General features: G+C 39.7%; 2 protein-coding genes across 2 annotated transcripts in view; one reads left to right on the top strand and one right to left on the bottom strand.

Annotated features, from left to right (window-relative positions):
- Window positions 1-9061, top strand: part of PLAAT1 (phospholipase A and acyltransferase 1) — a 53061-nt gene extending 44000 nt beyond the window's left edge. Inside the window, exon 5 of the mRNA XM_090275450.1 lies at window positions 8542-9061. Coding sequence (XP_090131576.1) covers window positions 8542-8562 — 21 coding nt within the window. The 3' untranslated portion in view covers window positions 8563-9061. The remainder of the gene's footprint in view (window positions 1-8541) is intronic.
- The window catches only part of ATP13A5 (ATPase 13A5), a 99905-nt gene that overhangs the window by 20830 nt on the left and 54544 nt on the right, over window positions 1-24531 (bottom strand). The window contains exons 13-23 of the mRNA XM_090275457.1: window positions 23825-23886; window positions 21640-21790; window positions 18622-18708; window positions 17819-17975; window positions 15854-15971; window positions 13114-13238; window positions 12160-12320; window positions 10057-10182; window positions 8924-9003; window positions 5011-5053; window positions 1813-1922 (exon numbers count right to left, since the gene is read on the bottom strand). Of these exons, the coding sequence (XP_090131583.1) occupies window positions 1813-1922; window positions 5011-5053; window positions 8924-9003; window positions 10057-10182; window positions 12160-12320; window positions 13114-13238; window positions 15854-15971; window positions 17819-17975; window positions 18622-18708; window positions 21640-21790; window positions 23825-23886 (1220 nt within the window). The remainder of the gene's footprint in view (window positions 1-1812; window positions 1923-5010; window positions 5054-8923; window positions 9004-10056; window positions 10183-12159; window positions 12321-13113; window positions 13239-15853; window positions 15972-17818; window positions 17976-18621; window positions 18709-21639; window positions 21791-23824; window positions 23887-24531) is intronic.

Genomic DNA, 24531 nt, shown 5'->3' on the forward strand with positions numbered 1-24531 from the left:
GGCTATGAGGCGCCACCATTTGTTTTCAACACAGAGGGTGGAGCAGAAGACAAGCTGAGAGGGGCCAGCACATTGAAGCCTGGGTCATTTTCTGGCATAAACTTTGTTGTTTTATCTTTTTTTCTGCAGTTAGGTACATTTTTTTAAAAAATTAAGATGCAGATTCAAAGGAAAGTGCAAAAAGTCATTCTAAGCAAAGAATTAAGAATGTTTGCCTGGCCCTCCAGAATTACTGTTATTCTTAATGAGAAAGACTTTTAAGCTGCTTACTCATTACTTATGCATCCTACAAACAGTAATTGAATGCTCTGATGTATCCAGTTTAGTGTGAGGCACAATAATATACAAATGAATAAGGTACAGTTATTGCCCTAAAGGACTTGAGCTGTAACAACAACAGTGTCTCAAAAGATAAAAATGAAAACCCATGGATCTGGACCTATGCATCTAAAACTGTACCCCATCACCCCTCTGGAGGATGTTTTCTCCAGAATAAGCATTCATCAAAGAAAGCAAGAGTACAATGAGCCTAACAGAGCTGAACCACATCTAATTTTTATCAATCTTTGAACTATAAAAGCAAAGAGTTTCTCCCCTGAAGTATCACTAAACCATCTGCCACTAGAGAAATCTTACATCAGGACATGTAATTTAGAACAGTATGTAACATTCATAAATGCATCAAGCCACATGTGTAAGGAAGAGCATCTGAAGTTCAAATACCACTGCCTTTTGGGTGGACCAGCCAGGCACTTTGTGCAGCAATCCAGGAGTTTAAAATCCCTATGCAGTCTCCATACCTGGTGCTCCAGCTTCCCCTCTACCACTCCCCTATGAAAATCCTTCCAGCCCAACTGGACCTTCCAATTAAAATCCCATTTCTAAATATAGCTCTCCACATCCCCTACCTGGAATCCCCTCCCAGCTCTTTTTGTTCACAAATATCCTTCAAGGTACAATTCCCCTCCTGAAAAGCCTTCACTTTGGCTAGAGTCATCATACTGAACTACTGGGAAAGGTTCTGTATTGTTGGATGTGAATTTATTTAAAGCTAATTTATTGAGCACCTCTCACTCTGTTTTTGTTTTTGTATCTATATCTATCTATATTCTTCACTAAAGTGTAAATCCTCCATGGCAAGGCTGTCCCATTGTTAATCCCCAACTTTCCAAGTGTAATATTTAAAAAGAACTCCAGGAGTTGTGTGGATAATAGAAAGCATGAGCAAGGGTGAGGTGCCTGAGCATTCTCATTTGCAGTCACAACAGGAACCAGAGTGAAGCAATAGAGGTAGTAAGAAAAAGGCTTGGGAAGAGTCTCTGAAACCAGTAAAACTAATGCCTGATTGGCTAGAAGTGATGAAGAGGAAAAAGTGAAATGTACTCTGAGCTTCTGAACCTGAATGAGAGACCCTAAGGACCACATGGTCCTTAGAAGCAGGGAGCCTTGATGGAATGGTCCCTTTCTTCTTCCTCGCTCATTGTCAACCACTGAGAGAAAGGTTCCAGTAAGTGCCCAACATATAAAATAAAGAAGAGAAGTAAAAAAAGCAATTACTTTTAAATACCAACTTTAGCTTTCAACTGTCCACAGGACACAGTCATTTATCATTGAAGGCTTAGCAAAAGTCACTTTTTTATGGCTTTTACCAGCATTCTCAAGGAGCAATCATGGCTCCCTTACATGGTGCTCCAGTAGCACTTTACCCGTGTCTCTGTTGTAATGATTACCACTAAATTACAGTTGAATTCTGTCCAGAGCCAGACAATGAACCCATCGGTCATGGAGGTGGGAGAGGAAGAATAGGCTTACTTGATGAGCTGAGGCACACACTCAATGTTGGCTGTTTTCGAGGTGAAAGGGGAAGCCACAGATGCCTCCTGCTCTGACAAGGAAATGCCCGCATGGGCCATTTTCAAAGCCTGGAATGATAAATTCATGTTACACCCATGACTCCTCAGGCCAGGCTCTAACTATTCAAACACCATGAGGGTATTCTTCACATTGTAGTTTTATAACACAATACTACACCCTTCCACCCCTGGGTCTCTGATTATGTTGTCTCTCCACCTGGAATACCCTTTCTCCTCTGATCCACAAAGTCACCCACTAGAGAGGCACCAACTAAACAATGGTCTAGAGGTAGAAGAGTGGGGTATGCGTGTGCATATCTGTGTATTGGTTGTGGGGTGTAGACATAATAAAAAGTGGAAACAGTCATTCAAGAAAGCTATTAAAAAGATGACAGCAAAACCCCGGCTGCTGTGGCTCAGTGGATTGAACGTTGGCCTGCGAACCAAGTGTCGCTGGTTTGATTCCCAGTCAGGGCACATTACTAGGTTGCACGTCAGGTCCCCAGTTGGGGGCACGAGTGAAAGGCAACCACACAGTGATGTTTCTCTTCCTCTCTTTCTCCTTTCCCCTCTCTCTAAAAATAAATAAATAAATAAACAAACAAATAAATTATATAAAAAGAAAAGATGACAGCAGTTGGATAGACATTTGTCAGGAACCTTCATTATCACAGTTCTTACACTTAGAAGGTCATCCTAATGAATGATAGGAAAAGATATCCAATCCCCACCTTTCCATAGGCTTCCTGACCAGGCCAACCAGCTAGCTTCTAGGATGAAATATGGGGAATACAGCATCTTTACTGGATGCAGAAACTAGATCACATTAATTAATGACTCGTACCAGTACATGTGTTGCCTCATTGAAATGAAGGCTAATTCATTTCTCATCAAGACTAAAAACTGTTCACAGAAACAGACTCATAGACACAGAGAACAAACTGACAGTTGCCAGACGGGAGGGGCATTAGGGGGCTAGGTGAAAACAGCAAAGGGATTAACATGTACAAATTGGTAGTTACAAAACAGTCATGGAGGTGTAAAGTACAGCATAGGGAATATAATCAATAATATTTCAATAACTATATATGGTGTCAGATGGGTACTAGAATTATTATGGAATCTCTCCATATATTATATAAAAGTCTAATCACTGGGTTGTACACCTGAAACCAATATAAAGTAATATTGAATGTCAACTCTGACTGAAAAAGAAACACTGTATTTCTAAGAGTAATTACAAAACATATCACATAAAAATAACTTTTGAAAAAAGACTAAAAACTTTTCAGAAAGTGCACAGAGCAGACAGGGAAGGTCAGAGTCCTTGATTCCACATGAATTGTATGAGCATAAAATGAGATTTTGTATTTCTGCAGTTCTATAAAACTATAAAGTACCTGGATAATATGACTGATACATACTGAATTCATAGTCAATAAATATTAAAACATTTCCTTGTTTCTCACTTTTCTCTTAATGCCTTGCATCTCTAGCATACAATTTAGGACCATCTACTTTATGTTAGCATTATTTTTATACATGATTCTTTCCCAAATTAGACAATGAACTCTTTAGAGGCAGAGGCTATATTCCTTTTAGCACTTGATTTCTTTGTTTGGTTCTAAACTCTACATAACTAATGGGAATGGGTACTCATTCTAAATTTTGAAGAGTCAACTAAAAACTAGCTTCTTGTGAAGTGTAAGGCAGAAAAATTTACAACAGATCTCTTGGTATGAACATAGTTTTACACAGAACTCTGAAGAAAACATTTAAGAAGGAAGTAAAATAAGTACCCAGCTCTTAAGTATCTAATAGCCTTTGGAAATACAAAGCAATCCCTTCACTTCTTGTTCCACATGTTAGAGAATAAAATAGTTTATGTACATAAATCTTCAAGATATAGCATTGTTTCAGCCATATCTTTAAAACTTAGATTATAAAACATATACTGCTTTCTACTGTGTATGAGAAGTAATCTGCTGAGAACCATTTAATTTAGGTATTGCTATAGTATATGTCAACTGAATAGTTTGGTCTAGAAACTCATTGAAATTGTTAAATATTTTGCTTATTTTGGTTCAGTCATCAATTTATATAAAGATTGCAGCGAACAAATCAAGAGAATGCTGAGACTGAGAAGGGAAGCAATGGAAGAATCAGGAAAGATTACTAAGAGCAAAGATGTGTTATTGGAGACCAAAGTTAAGATCATCCATATCCTCGTATGCCCAGGTACTATGTACAGACAGAACAGTTGGACAGTGAAGAAGGCTGATAAGAAAAAGTTGTTTCATTGGACATATGGTGTTGGGGGAGAGCTCTACAGACCCTCTGGACTGCCAGAAAGATGAACAATTGGGTCCTAGAGCAAATTAAGCCTGAAACATTGTTAGAGACAAAAATGACAAAACTGAAGTTGTTTTATTTTAAGCACATCACGAGAAGGTAGGGCTCTTTTGAAAAATAAAATGTTAGGAAAATAGAAAGCAACAGGAAAAGAGGATGACAAGTATGAGATAAACTGACTCCATAAAAGAAGCCATAAGCATGGCTATCCTGGAGCTGAGCAGGGCTGAGAATAGGACATTCTGGGCATCACATATTCAAAGCCACCAACTGTCAGAGTTGACTCAACAGCATGTAATGTACATGAATTCACCAAGTGTAAAAATGTGGGGATAAAATCACCTTCAAAAAAATTAACCCTGAAGTATCAATAGAAGTTTGGCAGGAATAATATAACATATCATTCAAACTCTTTACTCAATAGGTTCAACTTTTTCTTCACTGAAGTTTTATCAGTTGCATGACTTCAGGTAAAAAAGAATTCATGTCCCAGGACTAATTTTCTTATTGATAACATGAGAGATTTAAACCAGCTAGTCTTGAAAAGTTTCTCTGAGTCTGAAATAGGGGTGTCTAAGTAGTCTTCCCTTGTCTTTATTATTCCAGATGTTGCCAGAAAACAGCTGAAGTGACGTATTTCATTTTACTCCTCTCTACTTCCAACCCTTACTCAAGTAGAGTTGAATATCAACAGAAAAATAATCAAGTGATTGTTGGCAAAGGGTGAAGAGACAGAGCCCTTTTGGGTATCCTCAAAAGGAATATTAGTGAACTGCCTAAGCTAGTAGAAGTGGTTTCTACTTACCCCACAGTCATTGGCTCCATCTCCACACATGCCCACATAATAACTATAGGTGAAAGGATAAGAAAAATTAATAACAAGACCTCACTGGGATTACCATCATAACTAACTCACATGTGATGTGTGTGTGTGTGTGTGTGTGTGTGTGTGTGTGTGAGGGGGGGGGTGGAGAGAGAGAGACACTTGAAGACATGTGGAATCAGGCTTCAGGAAAATCACAGAGGAATAAAGCCATTGTATTATTTAAATTCTTTCAATCAATCAATCACATGGAAATGATAGTGTTGCTGAAGGGATGTCCACAAAGATGATCACACACTCAGAAGAAGTTCTGCTTGATTATACCTACTAAGGCCAAGGTTAAGGGTGCACAGTTATAATCATAGCACTTGCCACAGAACCTAATGCACAGACCATAACCTAATCCATCCTTGTTTTGGTTGCTGACTGCTGCTGAGAGTTTAGAGTATAGACACCATGTGAGAAACACTTGGGGAATAATTTAACAAATGTAACTAGAGATAGATACACATAGTTTTGATGCATCTTGGAGTAAAAATGAGATAATATGTACCCATTATACCAGTTTGGTGTGCAAACACAATGGTATAAATAAAAGAGTAAATATTAAAGCTGTTCCCAAAGAAAAAGGACATACTCTGTCTTCTAAGTAAATAATACATTATAGGAATTGATTAATGACACTAATATTAAAGGCTCAGCTGTAAATTGCCAAATAAAATAAAAACACATAAAATAACCAGATCAATACAGGGAAAAATAAAGTTTTTAGAGAACTACCTTATTATTAGTTGACAAAAAAAAAAATGGCTATTTTAATAGGTCAAAAATGGCCAAAAGTAAACAAATTCATATTTGGCTAGTGTAAATGAAAATCACCCTATAGAAAAGGGAACCAACTATATGGGAAAACATATTTTCCAATGATACCTCAGACAAGGGATTGATCTCCAAAATATATAAAGAACTTACACATCTCAACACCAAGAAGCCAGACAACCTAATTAAAAAATGGGCAAAGGACCTGAACAAACACTTCTCCAAGGATGACATACAGAGGGTTCATAGACATATGAAAGAATGCTGAACATCTTTAGCCATCAGAGATACCACTTTACACAAGTCAGAATGGCCATCATCAACAAATTAACAAACAAGTGCTGGCAAGGATGTGGAAAAACGGGAATCCTAGTGTACTGTTGGTGGTAATGCAGACTGGTACAGCCACTATGGAAAACAGTATGAAATTTTCTCAAAAAACTAAAAAGGGAACTGTCTTTTGAACCAGCGATTCCACTACTAGGATTATACCCAAAGATCCTGAAACCCCAATTCAAAAGAACTTAATCACCCCTATGTTCATAGCAGCACTATTTACAATAGCTAAGTGCTGGAAACAGCCTAAGTGCCCATCTGTGGATAAGTGGATTAAAAAACTGTGGTACATTTACACAATGGAATACTATGCAGCAGAAAGAAAAAAGGAACTCCTGCCATTTGCGAGAATTATGTTTAGTGAAATAAGTCAGGCAATGAAAGAAAAATACCATATGATATCACCTAATACAGGAAACTAATGAACAACACAAATAAATGAGCAAAATGCAACCAGAGGTATGTAAACAAGGAACAGAGTAACAGTTACCAGGGGAGTGGGAGGGATGGAGAGAAGCGGGGTAAGTAAGGGAAGGGTTTAGTAAAAGAACTAGTATAAATAACCCATGGACATGGAAAACAAGGTGGGGATTGACTGTGGGAGAAGTGGTGGGCTGGGTTGGGGGTGAGCAATGAGGGGAAAAGTGGGACAACTGTAATAGAAAAACATAAAAAATAAAAAAAGAATAAAAAGAATATCACTACAAATATTTGCATGTGCTCATGTACATGTCATGACTATGCACATTTGCCAAAAATGGTTTCCCTTCTTCAGCCTGAGAAGTATCTCTAGTCTCTGTATCACACAAGAAATCTTACATATTCAAGTGTCCCCTGAAGTCAGAAAGAGAATTCAGACATCCTTAAGCACATTGCCAGTGGTAAAGGCATGAAGAAGAAAATTGGGAAAACGAAAGGCTGCTCATTCTGAAACAGCATATATCTTCCTGAATTAAGTTTTCCTTAGGGAAATATAGTTTTTCTACTTAAGCATTTAAGTTGGCAGAATTTCTCAGGCATTTGAGAAGGGTAAAGTTACTTTATCAGCCAATATTATATAATGACCACATAAGTGAAATAGTCATTTTAGACACTGGTTGCTAACCCAGACTCAATGCATTATGTTAGCTACTAAGCAGTTTTTGAAACTCCCTCAAGAATCCTTGAACAACAAAAAGTGATAGTAAAAGGCAGTCTCCTGATTTTACCTTTTACTTATCAGCAACTATCTAGTTTCACTACTTTCTGTTCCTTTTCACTTTACAGAAATCCATAGCCCAGAAATTGTAACATTGCCAGCAAGTAATAGGCAGGTTTGGTCTCAGAGGAACCATTTTATTCTGACATGACATGGTCATCTGTACTTTTGAAGGAGGTGAGAAAGGACTTTCTTTTTTCACTTTGGCCTCTATACCCATTCCCTGCCAGGGCCAGATGCAGTAAGAATGTCATTCACCTCTTTCCCGGAAGACCTGAAATTATTCATGTATCTTCTAATGAACCCACCTCAAGTAATTCCAAGTGATAACTCACATACTTCCCCATTTTCCAATTCTGTGACATAGAAGCCCCTACTGTTTCTAGTCTCCACATTCAAGCAGGCAATCTTCCTCTAAGTTATGCCCTTTGTGGGCCACAGAATGAATGTTCTCTGGGGCAGGAAGCTTTTAAAATGGTCCTCAGTGATCCCCACCTCCTGGTACTTGTGATGTTGTACCATGACCTTTGAGTGTGGGCTGGACCTAGTGACTTGCTTCTCGTCGTCATCGGCAGCCGTCCGTCTCGAGAGACGATGGTGTAGCTTCTTAAGAGTCTATCTGCACCGCCGAGAATGGCTGTGCAGTCCGACTCGGGAGTGACACGGTATCTGTCTCCTCCCGTGTTGAATCGACATCTTGCGATGAAGCTACAGAGCCTGGGCAGGGTGATATGGAGGGTCTGCTGTTGCCCATGCAGCAGACCCCCCCTCTCTTCGCAGCTGAAGGGTCCAAGGGAAAGACAGAGTCAATACAGCTTGGCTTCAGGTGCGCCGCAGGAGTTGCCGGTGTTGACTACAACGTCAAACCGCCTTAGGGACTCCGGCTCCGGATTTTCTGTCGGGGTTTACTCCCTTAGCCTTTCCCCTGAAGAGGTGTGCCGCAAGGCAGCGGAGGTTTTTTGGAGTCAGAGTTTTCCTTCTCTGAGTGACTTGCTTCTAATGAAGAGAATATAGCAAAAATGATGAGATGTCATTTCTGAGCTGAAGATATAAAAAATGGTGATCTCTCTCTCTCTCTCTCTCTCTCTCTCTCTCTCTCTCTCTCTCTCTCTCTCTCTCTCTCTCTCTCTCTCTCATTCTTCCTTGCTTACTTTTAACAGAAACCAGTTGCCATACTGTGAGCTCCCTTGTGAAATGACCCATGGGGTAAGGAACTGAAGGTGGCTTTGGTCCAACAGCCAGTGGAAAACAGAGATTCATAGTTCAGCTACCCACATGAAACTGAATCCTACCAACAATCTGTGAGTAAGGCTGCTTGCAGATCCTTCCCCCTCAATTGCTGAGATAACTGCAGGTCTGGTCAACACCTGATTATGACCTGGAGAGAGACCTGGAGCCAGAAGCAACAGCCAAGCACACCTGGATGCCTGACCCACAGAATTACAAAACAATAAATAGTGTTAGTCTAAGCCAGTAAGTTTGGGGGTAATTGGTTACACAGAAGGTAAAAAATACACTATTCTTTCATGCAATAACACTTACTTTAATTTCTGAAATTCTTCAACAAGACTCGATTTTTGCCCAGGAGACATTCTTGCAAAAATGGTTCCATTCACCAGAATCTAAAGAGAAAAATCATTACTGCAATAAGATTATAAAAAAGAACACTTTAAAATAAAAGAACAGCCCTGAAAAATCACCTCGGGCCACTGTTTGAATATAGCATTGGGTAGTGGATCGTTAAACCAAATGTCAGGAAAGGGAATAAGGGGATTTAATGCTTTAATATGTAATTTTCATTCTCAGCCCTCCGTCACATCTCTATTACTTCTTTTCAGGCCGTTTCCCCCACATGGGATAACCTCTACTTAATAATAATAACTAAAAAGCAGCAGAGCACATGGGATAAAAATGCTTAAGGAAATACAGTTCTTTTACTAAACCTTTCTCTACAACTGAAGCATAGACAAAGAAGGGCTCAATAGATCCAGAGTTGAGGAATAAGCTTCTATTCTCAGCTCTGTCCCAATTAGCTGTACAAACCTTCAACAAGTGACTTTACCTCTCTGAGTCTCAGTTTTCCCATCCCTACAAAGAGGAACTGGACTGAAAGATTTCTGGAAGATTTTGGGGTCTTAATTTTACGGTCCATGACTGGTAAGATGACAGAATTCTCAAGACTTGGCTAACAGAGGGTCGCTGCCCTCGGCCTGTGCTCCACTTATCTCCGGCACACTTACAGCACAACCCTGCATGGCACGACTTTAAACAGACACACAGATGACAAATGATTTTGAAAATAAACTGTGGGGCCTTTGTTTCCTCCTTCTGTAATTCAGAGAAAAGCTGACCCACAGAACAGAAACATGTTTGGGACTATCCCAAGGTTCTCCCTGCTGGGGAAGGAGTAAGGAGGGAGGCCGGGGTTGGACAGGTGACAGGGGCGACGGGCAGTACTGGAACTCAGACACCGAAGAGGAGGCTGTGAGTAAGCGCAGGACCAGGTGCACCTGAGTGGGGCCAGGAAACTTTGGGAAGGGGCAGTGACCTTTTGGGAGTGTTTATTCTCTAACTCGGAGACACTCTTAGTAATGTTGGCTTCACTCCTCTCTTCCCCTTTTATGCCTCACTAATTTGCGGAGGAAAACAAAACACTTCATTTCTCCAGTACTCACTTTTGGAAGCAAGCTGTTGAAATGCTGAAATAGCACATGGTATGATTTCCCGCTCATTGCAAAATGGTAACAGCTCCCTTTTTCTCCAGCAGGCACTGAACTGTTTCCAATATTAATGTAGGTTTCCTAAAATCAAAAGACATCATTTCCATGTGGGCTCTCAGCTCTTTCAGGATCCCTTTGCTTTCCTGTTTTCTGGAAGGAATTATATTCACATTTCATCACCACATGAGAGCCAGCAAATATATAAAGTGTAATTTGCCTGTGAAACTTAGATTTATATGAAGAAGACACTCAGGACATCTCCCAAAATTATATATGAACATGCGATACTTTGACGACACGATGCTCTGGATCTTATCCTGGGAGACGTGATGCCATTCTACTGAGGAAATTATTCTCAGTTACCAATTAGTGATTGCAAGAAGAACAGAAACATTCATCCTTTTTCTTCCTTCTCTTCATCATGCAGTCTTTTATTTCCTAAGATCACATATGATTCATTCCTTCCAAAACTATTTTACAGTCTTCTCTATAAAATAAACACATTCTTTCATCAGAACCAAACTTCTTTTAGCCCCTGACCTCTCCCCAACCCAGCAGGAAACCTGTGTCCTTATGGTGCCCAACTCCTTTTCTGAAACCCTTTGCCTGTCTTTCACCTGTCAATGTCCCCCTGCCACTGTGTTCCAGCCCCACAGAGGAGCATGTGATGAATGCAGATGCACTCATTATGTCAATTGGTAATAATGGTTTTTTTCATAGGGCAATTTTCAGAGGGCCTTACATTTGCATAGGATTCTAAAATTCAAATAGTATAAAGGATGAGAACATATTATTCATTAGAGAAATTCATCTTAGGAAAAGCATTGAGCTTGGAAGAAAAAATGTTCTGATGTGTCAAATTGGGAGGTAAGGTGCATTTCCTTCCAACCCCCAAGGAACAGCCAACAAAACGACATGCTCTGAAGGATTCCACTTGAGGCAAGCACAGGGTTCCTTTTGCTTTTACTAGAAATAGTAGCGGGGGAAGGAGAAAATGTGGTGGGAGGGAGACGGAGAGGAGGAGGAAAGCCTGAGACCATGATGTGACTTCTCCCAGCAAAGGCCAAAATGTCAGTTAAGGTATTACATTCACGAATAGGTGCTGTGAGTAGACTGTTAAAAACTAGTGAGGATCTGAGTTTTATCACACAGTGAAATTGAGGCAATGCAAAGTGAGGTTGAACTCTGTCGGAAGCATGGAGAGAGTTGTCACTTATCACTGTCCTTGCAAAGGGGTACGAGCCAATTTAAGGTGCCTTTCCACAGGGTAGGGGCAGGACCACTCTGGACAGTGTGCACTTGGTTTACTGAGCAAAGGCCTACTATACACTTAACGATCCAAAGGGCTGGTCAGCCTAGAAGGAGAGAGCACTTTTGTGATTCATCACCTAGAGGACCATCTCTTCGAATTCACACAAAGACAGAGGTGATGCATTCGGTGATGGGATGTCAGGCTGCAACCATTCCCTTCATGTGAAAAAGCTGTCCTGTCACAAGTACACACGGACCTTACTCTGGAGAAAAGCTGACAGCTGTTAACTGCACGTCACAGGTATAGCACAATCTAAACGCCCATGATCTGGGTGGACTGAAACAGACCTGAATTTGAGAGTCTGCTCTGTAACTTGCCAGTTGTATGTCTTGGACAAAGTTACCTCTCTAGGCCTCAGTTTTCTCACTTATAAAAGGAATGGTTTACTCAACTGTATAGGGTGACTGTGAGGATTAAATGGAAATTATGGATGTAAGTCTCTGGTTCCCAACCATGACTGAACATTGGGAACACCAGGAGGAAGAGCTGATGGCAGCTCCCAGCCCAGAAGTTCTGATTTAATCAGTAGATCTTTGGCATTGGAAGCTTAATCATCTTCCAGATGATGTGTATGTCCAGCCAGGGCTGAGATGTGCTGGTGAAAATGCTAAACGCTTTGCAAATTGTAAAGCCCTGGACAGATCTGAGTATTATTACTGTGACAACTAGTGATGCCACGAGAAGGATGCCCAGGGCCAGCGCCCTATCAGCTCAGGCCATGGAGGGGCCTTCTAACATTTGCTCACATTCTTCCCAGGTCCATTCTCTTGGTTCTCTACCAGTTTCCAGGTGACAGAAGCAGGAACAAACTCTTCTGGTTCATTGGCTTCGACGAGGATCACTTGGCTCCCTTGAGGGATCATTTCGGAATTCTTTGCAACAGTAATGGCTGTTTGCAGGTTGTCACCTAGATGACAAAGAAGTCAACTGGCTTTATATATACACCTCTCAGCAATTAGAATTGAGCTCCCCCTCTCCTGAGTGTCCTTATTACTTTGTTGGTGTTCTTGGGGGGCATTTACTGCTCTCTGCCTTATTCCATAACCATTTATCTTCCCTCTGCCTCAGCCTGTCTGCCCCTAGTGGTCAACTGCCATGTCTGCGTTTCCCTCCCGCCATAGTTAGCATCGTGCCTTCCTGAACATTGGATTACTTCCAAAACACGCACAAATGAATAAATAAATATTTGTCACTTTGTGACTAATCCTCAGAAGACTGACAATTCTTAGTGGTGAAGGTAGTATGACCCAATCTGACAGCATCAAACCACCTTTGGGATCTGGATTCCAGTTAAGCAGAGAAAAGAACACTTAGTGCTGTCTGGGCCATGCTTGGATTTGATCATCCTGTGCCATGCCTATTCCCACTGTTCTGAAGTAGAGTCCAGCTGAGTATCACACCCTTTACACAGAGGTTATTGATGAAAACACATCCATTCTTGTGCTTAAACCATTACTGTGAGCCCCTTAGCAGTATGCTTCCTGGATAGCAAGAAAATGAGATATGGTTACTGCCTCCAAAACTCATGGTGGTGTTGGCAGAGCTACACGTTTCTAGATAACTGTAGCACAAGGTAACAAACTTGACAGTGAAGCATTTTTCTTTCTGCCTCAGTCACATAAATTCACTCAGCTCACATGGTATTTTTCTTGTGTGAGGGACACATTCAACTTATCAGGCCTCCAGAAACACATACCTACCAGTAATCATCACAGTCCTGATGTGGGCCTCACTCAGTTCCTTCAAGACTGATTTGGTTTCCTTTTTCAAGCGATTCTCCATTATGAGAAGTCCCAGAAATGTTAACTCTGACTCCACTTTCTCTCTTTGGATTCAGGAAAATCAATATCAAAGCTATTTATATAGTCTCAAGAGTTGAATTCATTTCTTCTTTTTAAAATTTCTAAATTTTATCAATGTAATATATGTCCATGTTTAATGAATTTAAAAAATCCTAAAAGCTTAAAGTAAAAACAAAAAGATCAAGTTTTTACTCCACCCTTCTTCTAGGAGACTACAGCCACCTTTACATCTTTTAGTTCCTTCTAGTTTTCAACTTCATTTTTTTAAACAATGTGCTTATCTTGCAACTTGTCTGTTGGTTTTAAAATTTTTCTTAAGCATTTATATATTTTTATTTCCAAGACCTTTTTTCAGCTTCTAATAACCAATTTATTACACATTTATCAAGTATATACTGCATGCAGGATACTATAGTAATAGTTGAATACTGTGTCATTCACTTCAGCTTCCACCTGTAAGCTCCACTATATACATTGTATCAGCCAAGGATCTGAACAGTTTTCAGAATTTGAAATCAGAGGCTTGGAAATACAATTCAAAGCTGAATGAGAACATTATCTTTTGGAGCAGAGCCTAAATTGCTACATATTTCATTCAAAAGTCCATTCACTAAATAACTACTTTATTTTAGATTTTATATTAGGCACTTTGGTGAATACTCAGTTAATCAGATATAAATCCTGCCTTAGTGATCTCAGAAAAATATTATTCAAAACACGTATCTTAATATAGAACTTGTTAAAATTCCATCATTTAATTCATGAATTTCCATTATAAATTGGAGCAATATTTTCTCATTAACTAGAACTAAAAGAAAGATCCAAAAATCTTTTTATCAATTTATTATAGTTTTCATTGCTATTTTATAACTCTTCCCCTTGTCCACCATTTCAGACACTGTGGCCTTTTGTGATTCCATAACATTTCTAGCAAAAATCCTATATCAGGGCCTTTGTGCCACTATTCCTATTGCTTGCAATCCTTTTTTTCCCTTTGGATATATGCATTCCCTGCTCCCTTACTTTATCCAAATCTCTGTTCAAAGGTTACCTCCTCAGAGGACTTCCCTGACAATCTCATGTAAAATGCTTTCCTCTGTCATTTTTTAAAAAATCCTCTCAATTTGCTTTATTTCTTCCTTCAAGGCATTTATCACTACTTAACAATATTGTATAGATTTATTTTATTAGCTATTTCCCCAATTAAGATATAAGCTCAGGAGAGCAAGGATTTTATTTTATTCACTTCTGAATCCTCAGTGCCTCAAAGAGCATCTCACACAGTCAAGCTCAATAGAACTTTGCTAAACCAATGGAAAGGGAGGGAAATCTTGATAGAATATTTCTTCAATTTTTTAGCTCTTTTTTTTTTTTTTAGTCATCTCACAAAGCTCTCCGACTTCCTTTTTTGATAGTAGTATTTTGTTTTCTAATTAGAAACGTTTGTTAAAAATAATTTGATTTTAAAGAAAAATATTTTTGTATATTTATAATAATGTCTACCTCACTAGCAGCTTTTAAATAAGAACATTACAGCTGCATTTGTATGTGACAGCTGCATAGTGGCTACACTCCATGACCAGCTACATGAATATTCTCTCCACACATGATCTTAAAGTTTGTTACTAAAAATTGTGTCCTGAAAAATTATAAAATCCTGAGTGTGATGGGTCTTTAGGTTGCTCAAGAATAGCTAACACCTAGAATATGAAATTTGAGAGTGCCAGTCATATATTTCAAAATGAACTTTGTGATTCTATGTAGAAGATTAAAGTATTGTGGGTTAAAAGGCTCCTTAGAGATCGTCCAACGCTAAATTTTGATGATAGGGGAAATTGACACTGTAAGAAAGGGACAAAGATTACTGATTATATTAGAGTAGGCAGACTTAAATTGTAAATACTAATGTTGAACCGAGAATATCCATATTTTATGTAGGGAACTAATTTTATATAAAAGTATCTTAATCAGTGACACAAAATCAAAGACAACTGATGCACAGATGATTTGTTATTCATTTTTTACAGTATTTCTCTATTTCTTTGTCATAAACAATTTAAAGATAGCCTTTAAAAATTGAGAAACATTAAAAGAAAAAATAATCTACAGCTTATCTTCTAATGAGGACAATTCATCCCCTTAATATAATTAAGGATACTGAATTCTATTTTATATAAAGAACTCAGTTTGCACTCATTATTTCTCCAGATCTGAGGGACGTATATTATTGAGCCCTGAAAGAAGCCAAGTCAAAAGATTATGGAGGACTTTCCAGGTGCCAACTGTCTCCTTCATCTTTGTATGTAGGCCTCCCAAGTCAGTTAGCCACATAGTGTTCCAAGGTTGAAGATGGGTTTGTCATTTTTGGTGAACTAATGGAATTCAGGAGAGAGAGAAGTCATTAGCATCTGGAAATTAGGAGATCTCAACCATCATCCTTGTTCTGACACTAACCAGCACTGTGACCTAATCAAGTCCTCCCCAGCATGGCTCACAGTTACCCATCTCTGAATTAGGGGACTAAACAAGATTGACTCTGCATTTCTATAAGCCGTCTTAATGATTTGAGCTGTTCATCCATCCATCATCTCCAGGGCTCCTTCACTTCATTCCCACAGAGCCAATTTCTGTTTCTTACCTGGATAAACTCTCCACTTCCGAAAGCTTCCCCACGTTCAAGGCTTTATGGGCAAGGGCAATGACACGAAAGCCTTCCATTGTGTAATTTCTCAGCTCCTGTGGGAAATCTTTGGGCACTACCCAGAGAGAAGAGTGAGGTAAATGTAAGGTTGCACAGAGGGTCATCCAACTCCAAAGCAAGACCCTGGGATGCAGTCACTGTACCTGTTTTAATATTCACTCTATAAAAATGCTTTAATAGAAAAACCACAGCTTCATTTAAAGGCCACAAACAATTTGATCAGTGTGTTCTTATTGCTCTGACAGAAATGAATGCCAAAGATGTCCTGGTCATCAACTGGGTGTCAAATACACTGGCTGGGTTCAGTAAGGACAGACCCCAGGCCTCTGTCTACCTGGATGAAATGAACGAAATACCGATCCTCTAGATCAGGGGTCAGTGAACTACAAGCCAAATCTGGCACATCATGTGTTTTTGTAAATAGAGTTTTATCAAAATTTTATCTGTGGCTGTTTTGGGGCCACAATGGCAGGGTGGAACAGTTGAAACAGATACCATGTGGCCCATAAGGCCTAAATTATTTATTATCTGGTTCTTCTCACAAATGTTTGTCAATCTCTGCTTTAGATAATGGATGACACATGCCAACATTTGTGTATTTTGACATGGTTAACATAACTAATTTTAGTATATTTATAAAATCTTTATGGTTTACAGTATGCCTAAAAATGTATTAGAAGGAGCACAGTATAATGGGAGGTATGGTGGCTTAGGTAGCAAAGCACCTGAGTTCTAGTCTCCAATTTACTACCAACTAGCTCTCTGACCTTGGACCTAAGTCTCTCTTCTGTACCTCAATTTTACCATCCATAAAAGGAGAGGGTTGTGACTCTCTATGTACCCACTCTGCTCAAAAAAATGCCTACCTCTCCATTTCTTAAGTACAGGGGGAAAATCACTGAAGATGATATTAGCACAAGTCAAGGATTAGCGTTTATGGCAATAGGTAGAATTGGAAGAACTACCAGAAGAAAAAGAGGTGGCAAATAACACCAAACCTGACAGAGCAAGGGCAATAGTTACCAGTGAAAATGGCAAAAGTTTAGGTCATCAATCTGTAAAGAATAAACTTAATGGGAGCTAAAAAGATCAAAGTCAAAGGAAAGGGGCACTTCTATAGTCCAAAAGACTTCAAGTAGAGAGAGAACTTAAAGCAATCATTTGCCAAATCAAAAATTAGGTGCACAACTTGATGGTTATCAGTCATCATAATGAGAATATAGATGAAAATCAGAAGAGAAAGGCCAATTTTATCCAAATGAACTCATTTGGATGCAATAGTATTCTTATAAATCTGGGTTGCTGCTTAGAGGGTACATATGTTTCTAAGACTAACAAACAATACAGATCAGCTCAAAATCTGGCCCAGGAAGATGAAATTGCTGTGAAAACGATCAATTAATTACCTTGCTCTAATACCATCCAATTTAAGCACTCTTTTTTCCTAAAAGATTTATCTTCTATGTTCTCCTTCCATTGATGTCTCTGAGACCCCTTTGGTGACACCAGCTCCCCAGGAGGTGATGAAACACTTCTTCTGTAGAATTAGTCTAGTGTCCCCACCTGTCCCTTTGGTTTCCTCTTCCAAATGCTCTTCACTGTAACCCACCCTGGTTCTCAGAGCTCTGTGTAGCTTCCTATTCTGGCTCCTTATGCGACCTCACATCTCCTTCCCTGATACTTCATTGTGGTTGGGCTTTTCTAGCTGAACCACAACTGGGTATTTACTCTCTGCCTCTTTGCCTTGAAATGATCATGTCTGCCTTATTAAATCTTCCAGTCCCACTTCCCACCTCTGAGAAGAAAACCACCTCCACATGCATTGACTTAGGCTTGTTTGTTTCATGTGTTTGAACTTTAAAAATGCTTTCCCTCCTAAAAGAAAAATATGTCAGTTAGTACCTGTTTCAGATCTGCAGAACTGGGCCAACATCTCTGGGGCACCTTTCATGTAGACGTGGAGGTGATCCTCCCCTGCCAGCTGAGCCACCACAGACATCCTCTGCAGGCTTGATGAAAATGGAAACTGGCGCAAGATGGCGATGGCTTCCACGGGACTCTGTGGGTGGACCAAGAAAAGGCATTTATGAAGCTTTGAAGTGAGATTAAGCAGATGCACACCAACGAATAGGCTCTCCTCTACAATGAACTCAGGGACATCATGAAAGTGGTATGCTTGTCACAACACTGGTATTTTTCTGGCTGCCTCTAAGGCAATTTCCTCATCAAGTTGCCTGGTCTGCAAGGCCCTTTCCTTTGGCTGCCTGGAGAAATCCTAATCATCTTCCAGGCCAAGCTCACAGGTCACCCCTCCTTTGTGTTGCTTCTCTCTCCCAGAAACAGCATTCACTCCTACCTCCAGACTCCTGCGGCTCTGTCTTCAGCCTTTATTATAGCACTTGGCACATTGTATTATACTTCTATTGCTTTTTTTACCATGTGCTCCTCCAACATAGAGCCCAACATGTCTAGCTTTGAAATCACTCTATCCCTTAGCACCTAGCATGGTGCTCTAGCATATATAGGTACTCAGTAAGTGTTAAATAAATTAATGGATAAATTCAGGATTGAAGGAATGAGCAAACCAACTATGGACACTGTTAGAATAAGGCAAAATAATAGGAATCTAAAAATATGTGAAAGTCAGGAGAATTTCATCAGTTTTAAGAGGAAAGAGCTATATGATTTAAAGAAGCAAATCATACCTGACTGGCTTTCAGTCCTGGTTTTATTATTATGTTTGAGTCTGACATCCTAAATTTGTGGTAGTCTACATTGCACTCTTCCATTATCTGTTGTAAAAAAAAAATCATAAGATTCCTTAGAGAAAAAATAATATAAAAGAAATTGTTCTCATTTGCATAGTACTTTAATCTTTTCAAAGCCCTTTTCACATACTTTCTCTTCTAGACCAATTATTTTAATGCCATCATTGTCAAATTTCTGTTGTGTTGATTTAGATTAAAGGACCTAATTGTAGAATGTCAAAAAGCCAGAAATATTTTGACTGTATTTTAAATAGAAATTGATGGGAGAAGTACAAGCTACAGGCCAGTGGCTCTTCCTAAATGGTATCTCTAGTAATTGAAGGAGGACTTAAGTGGAAATCTACTCTCCAACAGAGCTGAGCCCGTTAGCTCTCAGATGAGTTAGGATTGGATCTTGAGACAAACACGGGACTATACCTTATGCTATATCTATGCTACTAGCCTAATTGGTCAGCAAGACAGTTAGCAAGTTATCTGTCAGTAAAATAGAAAGCATATTTTAAAATGGTTTGTATTCTTTGGATATTATAACAGTATAAGTCATCCCACCTGAGAAACTAATATTAAATAATATATGGGAAAAGCAGTCAGATATATAAAAGTAGAGGTCAGAAAATAGGAGACAACAGTTGATTCCCACTCTGTCACTTGCTTATTTGGGGGCACACATTTCATTTTTCTAGATCTTAGTTTCCTTTGAAAAATACTCTAACATCTCTTCTGGTGCTAAAATTCTTACAGTCTATAAGGACTTTTCCCCCTCCCTCTTATGTTTAGTGGAAAGGTTCCAGACTAACAAAAGATGTTTAACTCAAGGCTGCTTCTCACCCAGCTTTAAACTCAATGAATAACCTTGCACTTCTATGTTTTGTTTGGGGTGTATATAACTGTTGTTAAAAACAGCTCTTTTAGAGCTGCTACTAAAGACTTATGTTCCCACCAAGACCCTAACTTATCTGTCATTTGTGCAGATAGATCAACCCTCCTCTGATGGAAAAGTAGACTGAAACCAGGATCAAAGTTGCATATAATAATAATGGCCCTGTGCAATTCATTATTGTGTCAACTCTAATGATGCTGGTAAGAAATTGCTTATAATAATTACACTGATTCCTCTCTATTAAGATCCAGAAAAGTGGGTAATTTTTTTTGTCTTGGTGTCAAATATTTCTGCAAAACAAATACTCTAATTATAACTTGCTGATATCAGAAATTTACCCATTTACCAAGTTTATTCTTTCTTTTTACTTTGGCTTCTAAAAAGCTACAGTTTTCCTACTATACATTGTTAAATTAACTTTTTGTGAGATATACTTTATGTTACAATGTTTTGTAACATGATGTAAGATATACATCCTACAATCTTTTGTTTCCATTTCTTTACAACTCTGTTTAAAATGCTGTCCTGTATTTGATGTATCATTGTAAATAGCTTTAGAACATTTTTTTTGGAGGGTAACAGAATGTAAGTAATCAATTAATTAATACCTTCCATTTGTTGGGCACTTTACACAGGGCCCTTTTAGGCTAATAGTCTCTATGCTCACCACAAGTCCATGAGGGAGGCTTTGTTATCTCAAATGCACAGATGAGGTACAGACTCAGAGTCTTGGTTCCGAATCTGGGTCACACATCTAGAGAGTTCTTCAAGTGCCATTTACACTCAGCTCAGAAAACTGAACCAGTCGGACTGAGAGCCCTCTGATTTGGCGTGTAGACTTACGTTGTCTAATACAGTAGCTACCAACCACTCATATCTATTTAAGCTTAAATCTAAATCAAAGTCAATAAAATAAAAATGTAGTTCCTCAGTTGCATAGCCACATTTCAAATGCTCATTAGCCACATGTGATAAATGGTTACTATATTGGACAGCCTGCTTTATAGTCTCTGAGGATAAAAAATACTTTTCTACAAAGCATGGTTTGCCCTGTCAATGAGGTTTCTGTGGTCAAATAGGTTTGGTAAATATGCCATTTCAGAGTCTCTCTTGAATATTCATAGTCGTCGTTGGCAGCCGTCCGTCTCGAGAGACGATGGTGTAGCTTCTTAAGAGTCTATCTGCACTGCCGAGAATGGTTGTGCAGTCCGACTCGGGAGTGACACGGTATCTGTCTCCTCCCGTGTTGAATCGACATCTTGCGATGACGCTGGAGGACACTCCATAACTAGATTCGTCGGCAGCCGTCCGTCTCGAGAGACGATGGTGTAGCTTCTTAAGAGTCTATCTGCACCGCCGAGAATGGCTGTGCAGTCCGACTCGGGAGTGACACGGTATCTGTCTCCTCCCGTGTTGAATCGACATCTTGCGATGACGCTGGAGTGTCCTCTCCAGTGAAGCTGAAGCTACAGAGCCTGGGCAGGGTGATATGGAGGGTCTGCTGTTGCCCATGCAGCAGACCCCCCCTCTCTTCGCAGCTGAAGGGTCCAAGGGAAAGACGGAGTCAATACAGCTTGGCTTCAGGTGCGCCGCAGGAGTTGCCGGTGTTGACTACAACGTCAAACCGCCTTAGGGACTCCGGCTCCGGATTTTCTGTCGGGGTTTACTCCCTTAGCCTTTCCCCTGAAGAGGTATGCCGCAAGGCAGCGGAGGTTTTTTGGAGTCAGAGTTTTCCTTCTCTGATGTGCCCTGACTGGAAGATCGAACCAGCGACACTTAGCTCGCGGCCGACGCTCAATCCACTGAGCCAAACCAGCCAAGGGCCAATAGTAACCTACAATATATTAAAGGAACCTTGCAGTCAAGAAATCAATTTAATTTTGTTTAAACAGCAGCTCCCAAACTCATTTGGTCATGAAACCCTATTTTATGCTGACTCATTAAAAGTTCTTTGGTACATTATTAGGAAACTTGTCTGGGCTTCAACCAAAGTTACGATAGAAAAGCTTTAGCATTCCCAGAAGGATTTCTTCAAGTTTTCCTCATTCAGCTGAAGCAAGAAACTATCATCTTACCCAAGCTGTAGCCTCAAACATCTTGAGGTCCAGAGGGTCTCCCTGGATGGACCCATCCAGAAGGATCAGAGAGTGGCAGCTGGCCATGGCAGCACATAGTGGGCCCCATGGCAAAGCCCTGCCCGAGGCAAAGCTATGGACTTCCTGAAAACTGGTAGGGAAGATGATTAATAAGTTTAGGTCTTCAACAAAATTATTTTGCACACTGTTCCTTAAATCTTACTAACATTGAGCTTCAATAGTACCTAACCTTTATCCTAAAAAACCTTTGATACTCCCTATGTCCTGTATGATGAAGTCCATACTCTTGAGCGTGGTATTCAAGTTTCTGTGTGTTCCAGTTTTATACCACCTTGTAGATTCTACTCTTACTAGTGTCTTTTATGCAGTTTTTCCAGAGCCAAGTTAAACTTCTTGCTATTTCTATACTTATGCAGGTATTGCCCTGTCCCTGAGCCCTTGGGGAGTATCAAAGGCAAGTATCAGGTCACTTGGCTTCATTGTTTTCTAACTGGAGTATTCTGCCTGCAGATTGCTCTTCATAAAACCCTCCTTTGAAATGGATGTGAGTTTTCTTTTCAACAATTTGCCACTGGTCAATCAACACTGTAATTGCAATATATAGAATCACAGGGACTTTTGTCAGATTACTTGCAGCCAGCCCACATGATGGCAGTATAACAGGAAAGCACATTTTTATAAGGCCAAGAGCAAATTCCTGCGAACTCCCCAGAGCTGGTTCTAGAAAACCACACAACCCAGGCAAGATGTCTCTAGGCCAGTGAGGTAGTGGGGATAAAAAGGATGTCTGCCCAGTGGATCCTTTTCCCTTCACATAAAAGCATACATGGATTCTAAACTATTTCTCAGCCCTTTGGGCTTTGTCTCTATTTCCTGAAACTCCTGGCAAGGATGTCCACCATCTAAAGCCTGTTTTCCTCTTTGCAAGTGGACTGGCTTCAGTTACCTTCTTCACCTCCAATCTCAGAGTTAAATGGTCATTATATCTAGTGGTTTCTGCTCTTCCGAAATTTTCAGAGTACTAGGGCCAATGGAGAGAGAGGTGGGATTGGCACAGCAAACATACTTTTCCCCTTTTATGACTCTGACCAACGGAAACCCTGCCTGTCTAGACAAAGGCCTGGTCCAGGAATCTAAGCAGCCAAGAGCAGGGAGACAGGAGTGAATCTAGAGCCCAGATAATTCACTGAGGCTCAGAATAAAGACCTTCTGCAACACTGCACTGCCTGCCTGTTGCTGCTGTGTGCCAGTGTTGCATCTGGCCCTGTCACCATCTTGAGGGACCCCACCATGACTCCTTCAAGGACAGCAGCCTCAGCCACTGTTGAGAGCCAAGGCTTAGGAGAAGAGGCCTCTCCACTCAGACTAAGAAGGCAGGTCTCAGCTTCTTTGGAGGGAATGAAGAAGCTCCGGGGCACTCCCTGGGGAGGGAGAGTCCTTCCACCCTCTAGATCTGTTCTGGGGTAGCATCTCTGTGATTGACCTTTTATGTCCCTAGTGCCAGCTTTTAGTTCATGTCTGAAAAGATTCTAGCCATACATCCTTAAAACCCTGTCTTAAATACTGTCTCCTTCAGGTAGTTTTGCTTGATCTACTCATTTTCAAAATTAATTTCTACCATTTATCCACTATGTTATTATAAAAAACCAGGACTGTGTATTAGATCATGCAATTAATATTACTTCTTCTTCTCTGTTCTGATTTTTGTGCCTTAATCGTAACGCTTTCCACAGCCTGTGTTGTATATTGAAGGTGGGTGCATTTGTACCTTTTGTCCCATTTGAGTGTGAACTCTAAAGGAAGTGACGGAGCCCTTCTTTTCTGAATTCCCTACCACACTAGCTGCCCAGGAAGTCTTTGCAGTTTTTAATTAAACATAACCCTGATTTCACTCTTTTATTTCTTCTCTGTTTTATTCAGCAGTTCAATCATCCACCTTATTCTATTCTATTTTTCAAGTGGAGTTTGAAGGCCTACTTTCCCTGTCTGATTCTGAAATTAAAAACTCACTTAATTAAATAAAATAAAATAATTGGGAGATGGTTGCAGCCAATAATTATACATGTTTTATGTGACATGTCTTCTTCAACACTGGAAGGATGGATTTGAGTAACACCAATGCAGCCTCAATGATCACACATTTCTTCTTCACTAAGGTGCCTACCAGTTGTCAGTGGCAGGGACAGTCCCCCAGAGGTCCAGCCCATCTTCGGTAAGTGTGCCAGTCTGGGAAAAAAATTAGAATTGGTATTAGCATAAGACTTAGAACTTTTAATTATACCATGACTTAATAAAAACCAAGCTCCCACGAAATTAAAGCAGATCTAGTTACCCAAAGCCCTTCTCTTTGTAAGCATCAAATATTAAATCAGAGAAGAGCACCTGAAAAAAAAGGTTCAGCAGGTGACAAATGATTCCTAAAGACCATGCTGATAATTAGATTCTAATTATTAACCATTACAACAAAATGGAAGTGTTTTGTTTTTGTGTGTTAATGTTTTGACTTGTTTAATGAGAGAGGCTCAGTGAATGCGTATCTAATAGGAACCAGCTTTGACTTTTAACTGGTACTTGCTATCAGAATTTTTCTTTTTCTTTTTAAGACTATTTAGTTCACAGTCTTCCATCCGGTTCACACAATTTTCTAAAATGTGGGTGACATGGTGACTTTCCAGATTGATAATAAAATGTTGCTAAAGGACTTTGAGAAAAAAAGAGCAACAGAATGCTAAATGAACATTAATTAATGTCCATGAATGAGATCAAGAGGAAAATAGTGGGGAAATTTGATTTTCTGTATTATGAAAGAGTATTTATCATAAAATGTAACAAAGAATTCAAAATAGAGCTGAACACACCATAGCACTTTAA

The sequence above is a fragment of the Furipterus horrens genome, unplaced genomic scaffold, assembly GCF_987537825.1.
Source record: "Furipterus horrens unplaced genomic scaffold, mFurHor1.1.pri manual_scaffold_1, whole genome shotgun sequence".
NCBI classification, from domain to species: Eukaryota; Metazoa; Chordata; class Mammalia; order Chiroptera; family Furipteridae; genus Furipterus; species Furipterus horrens.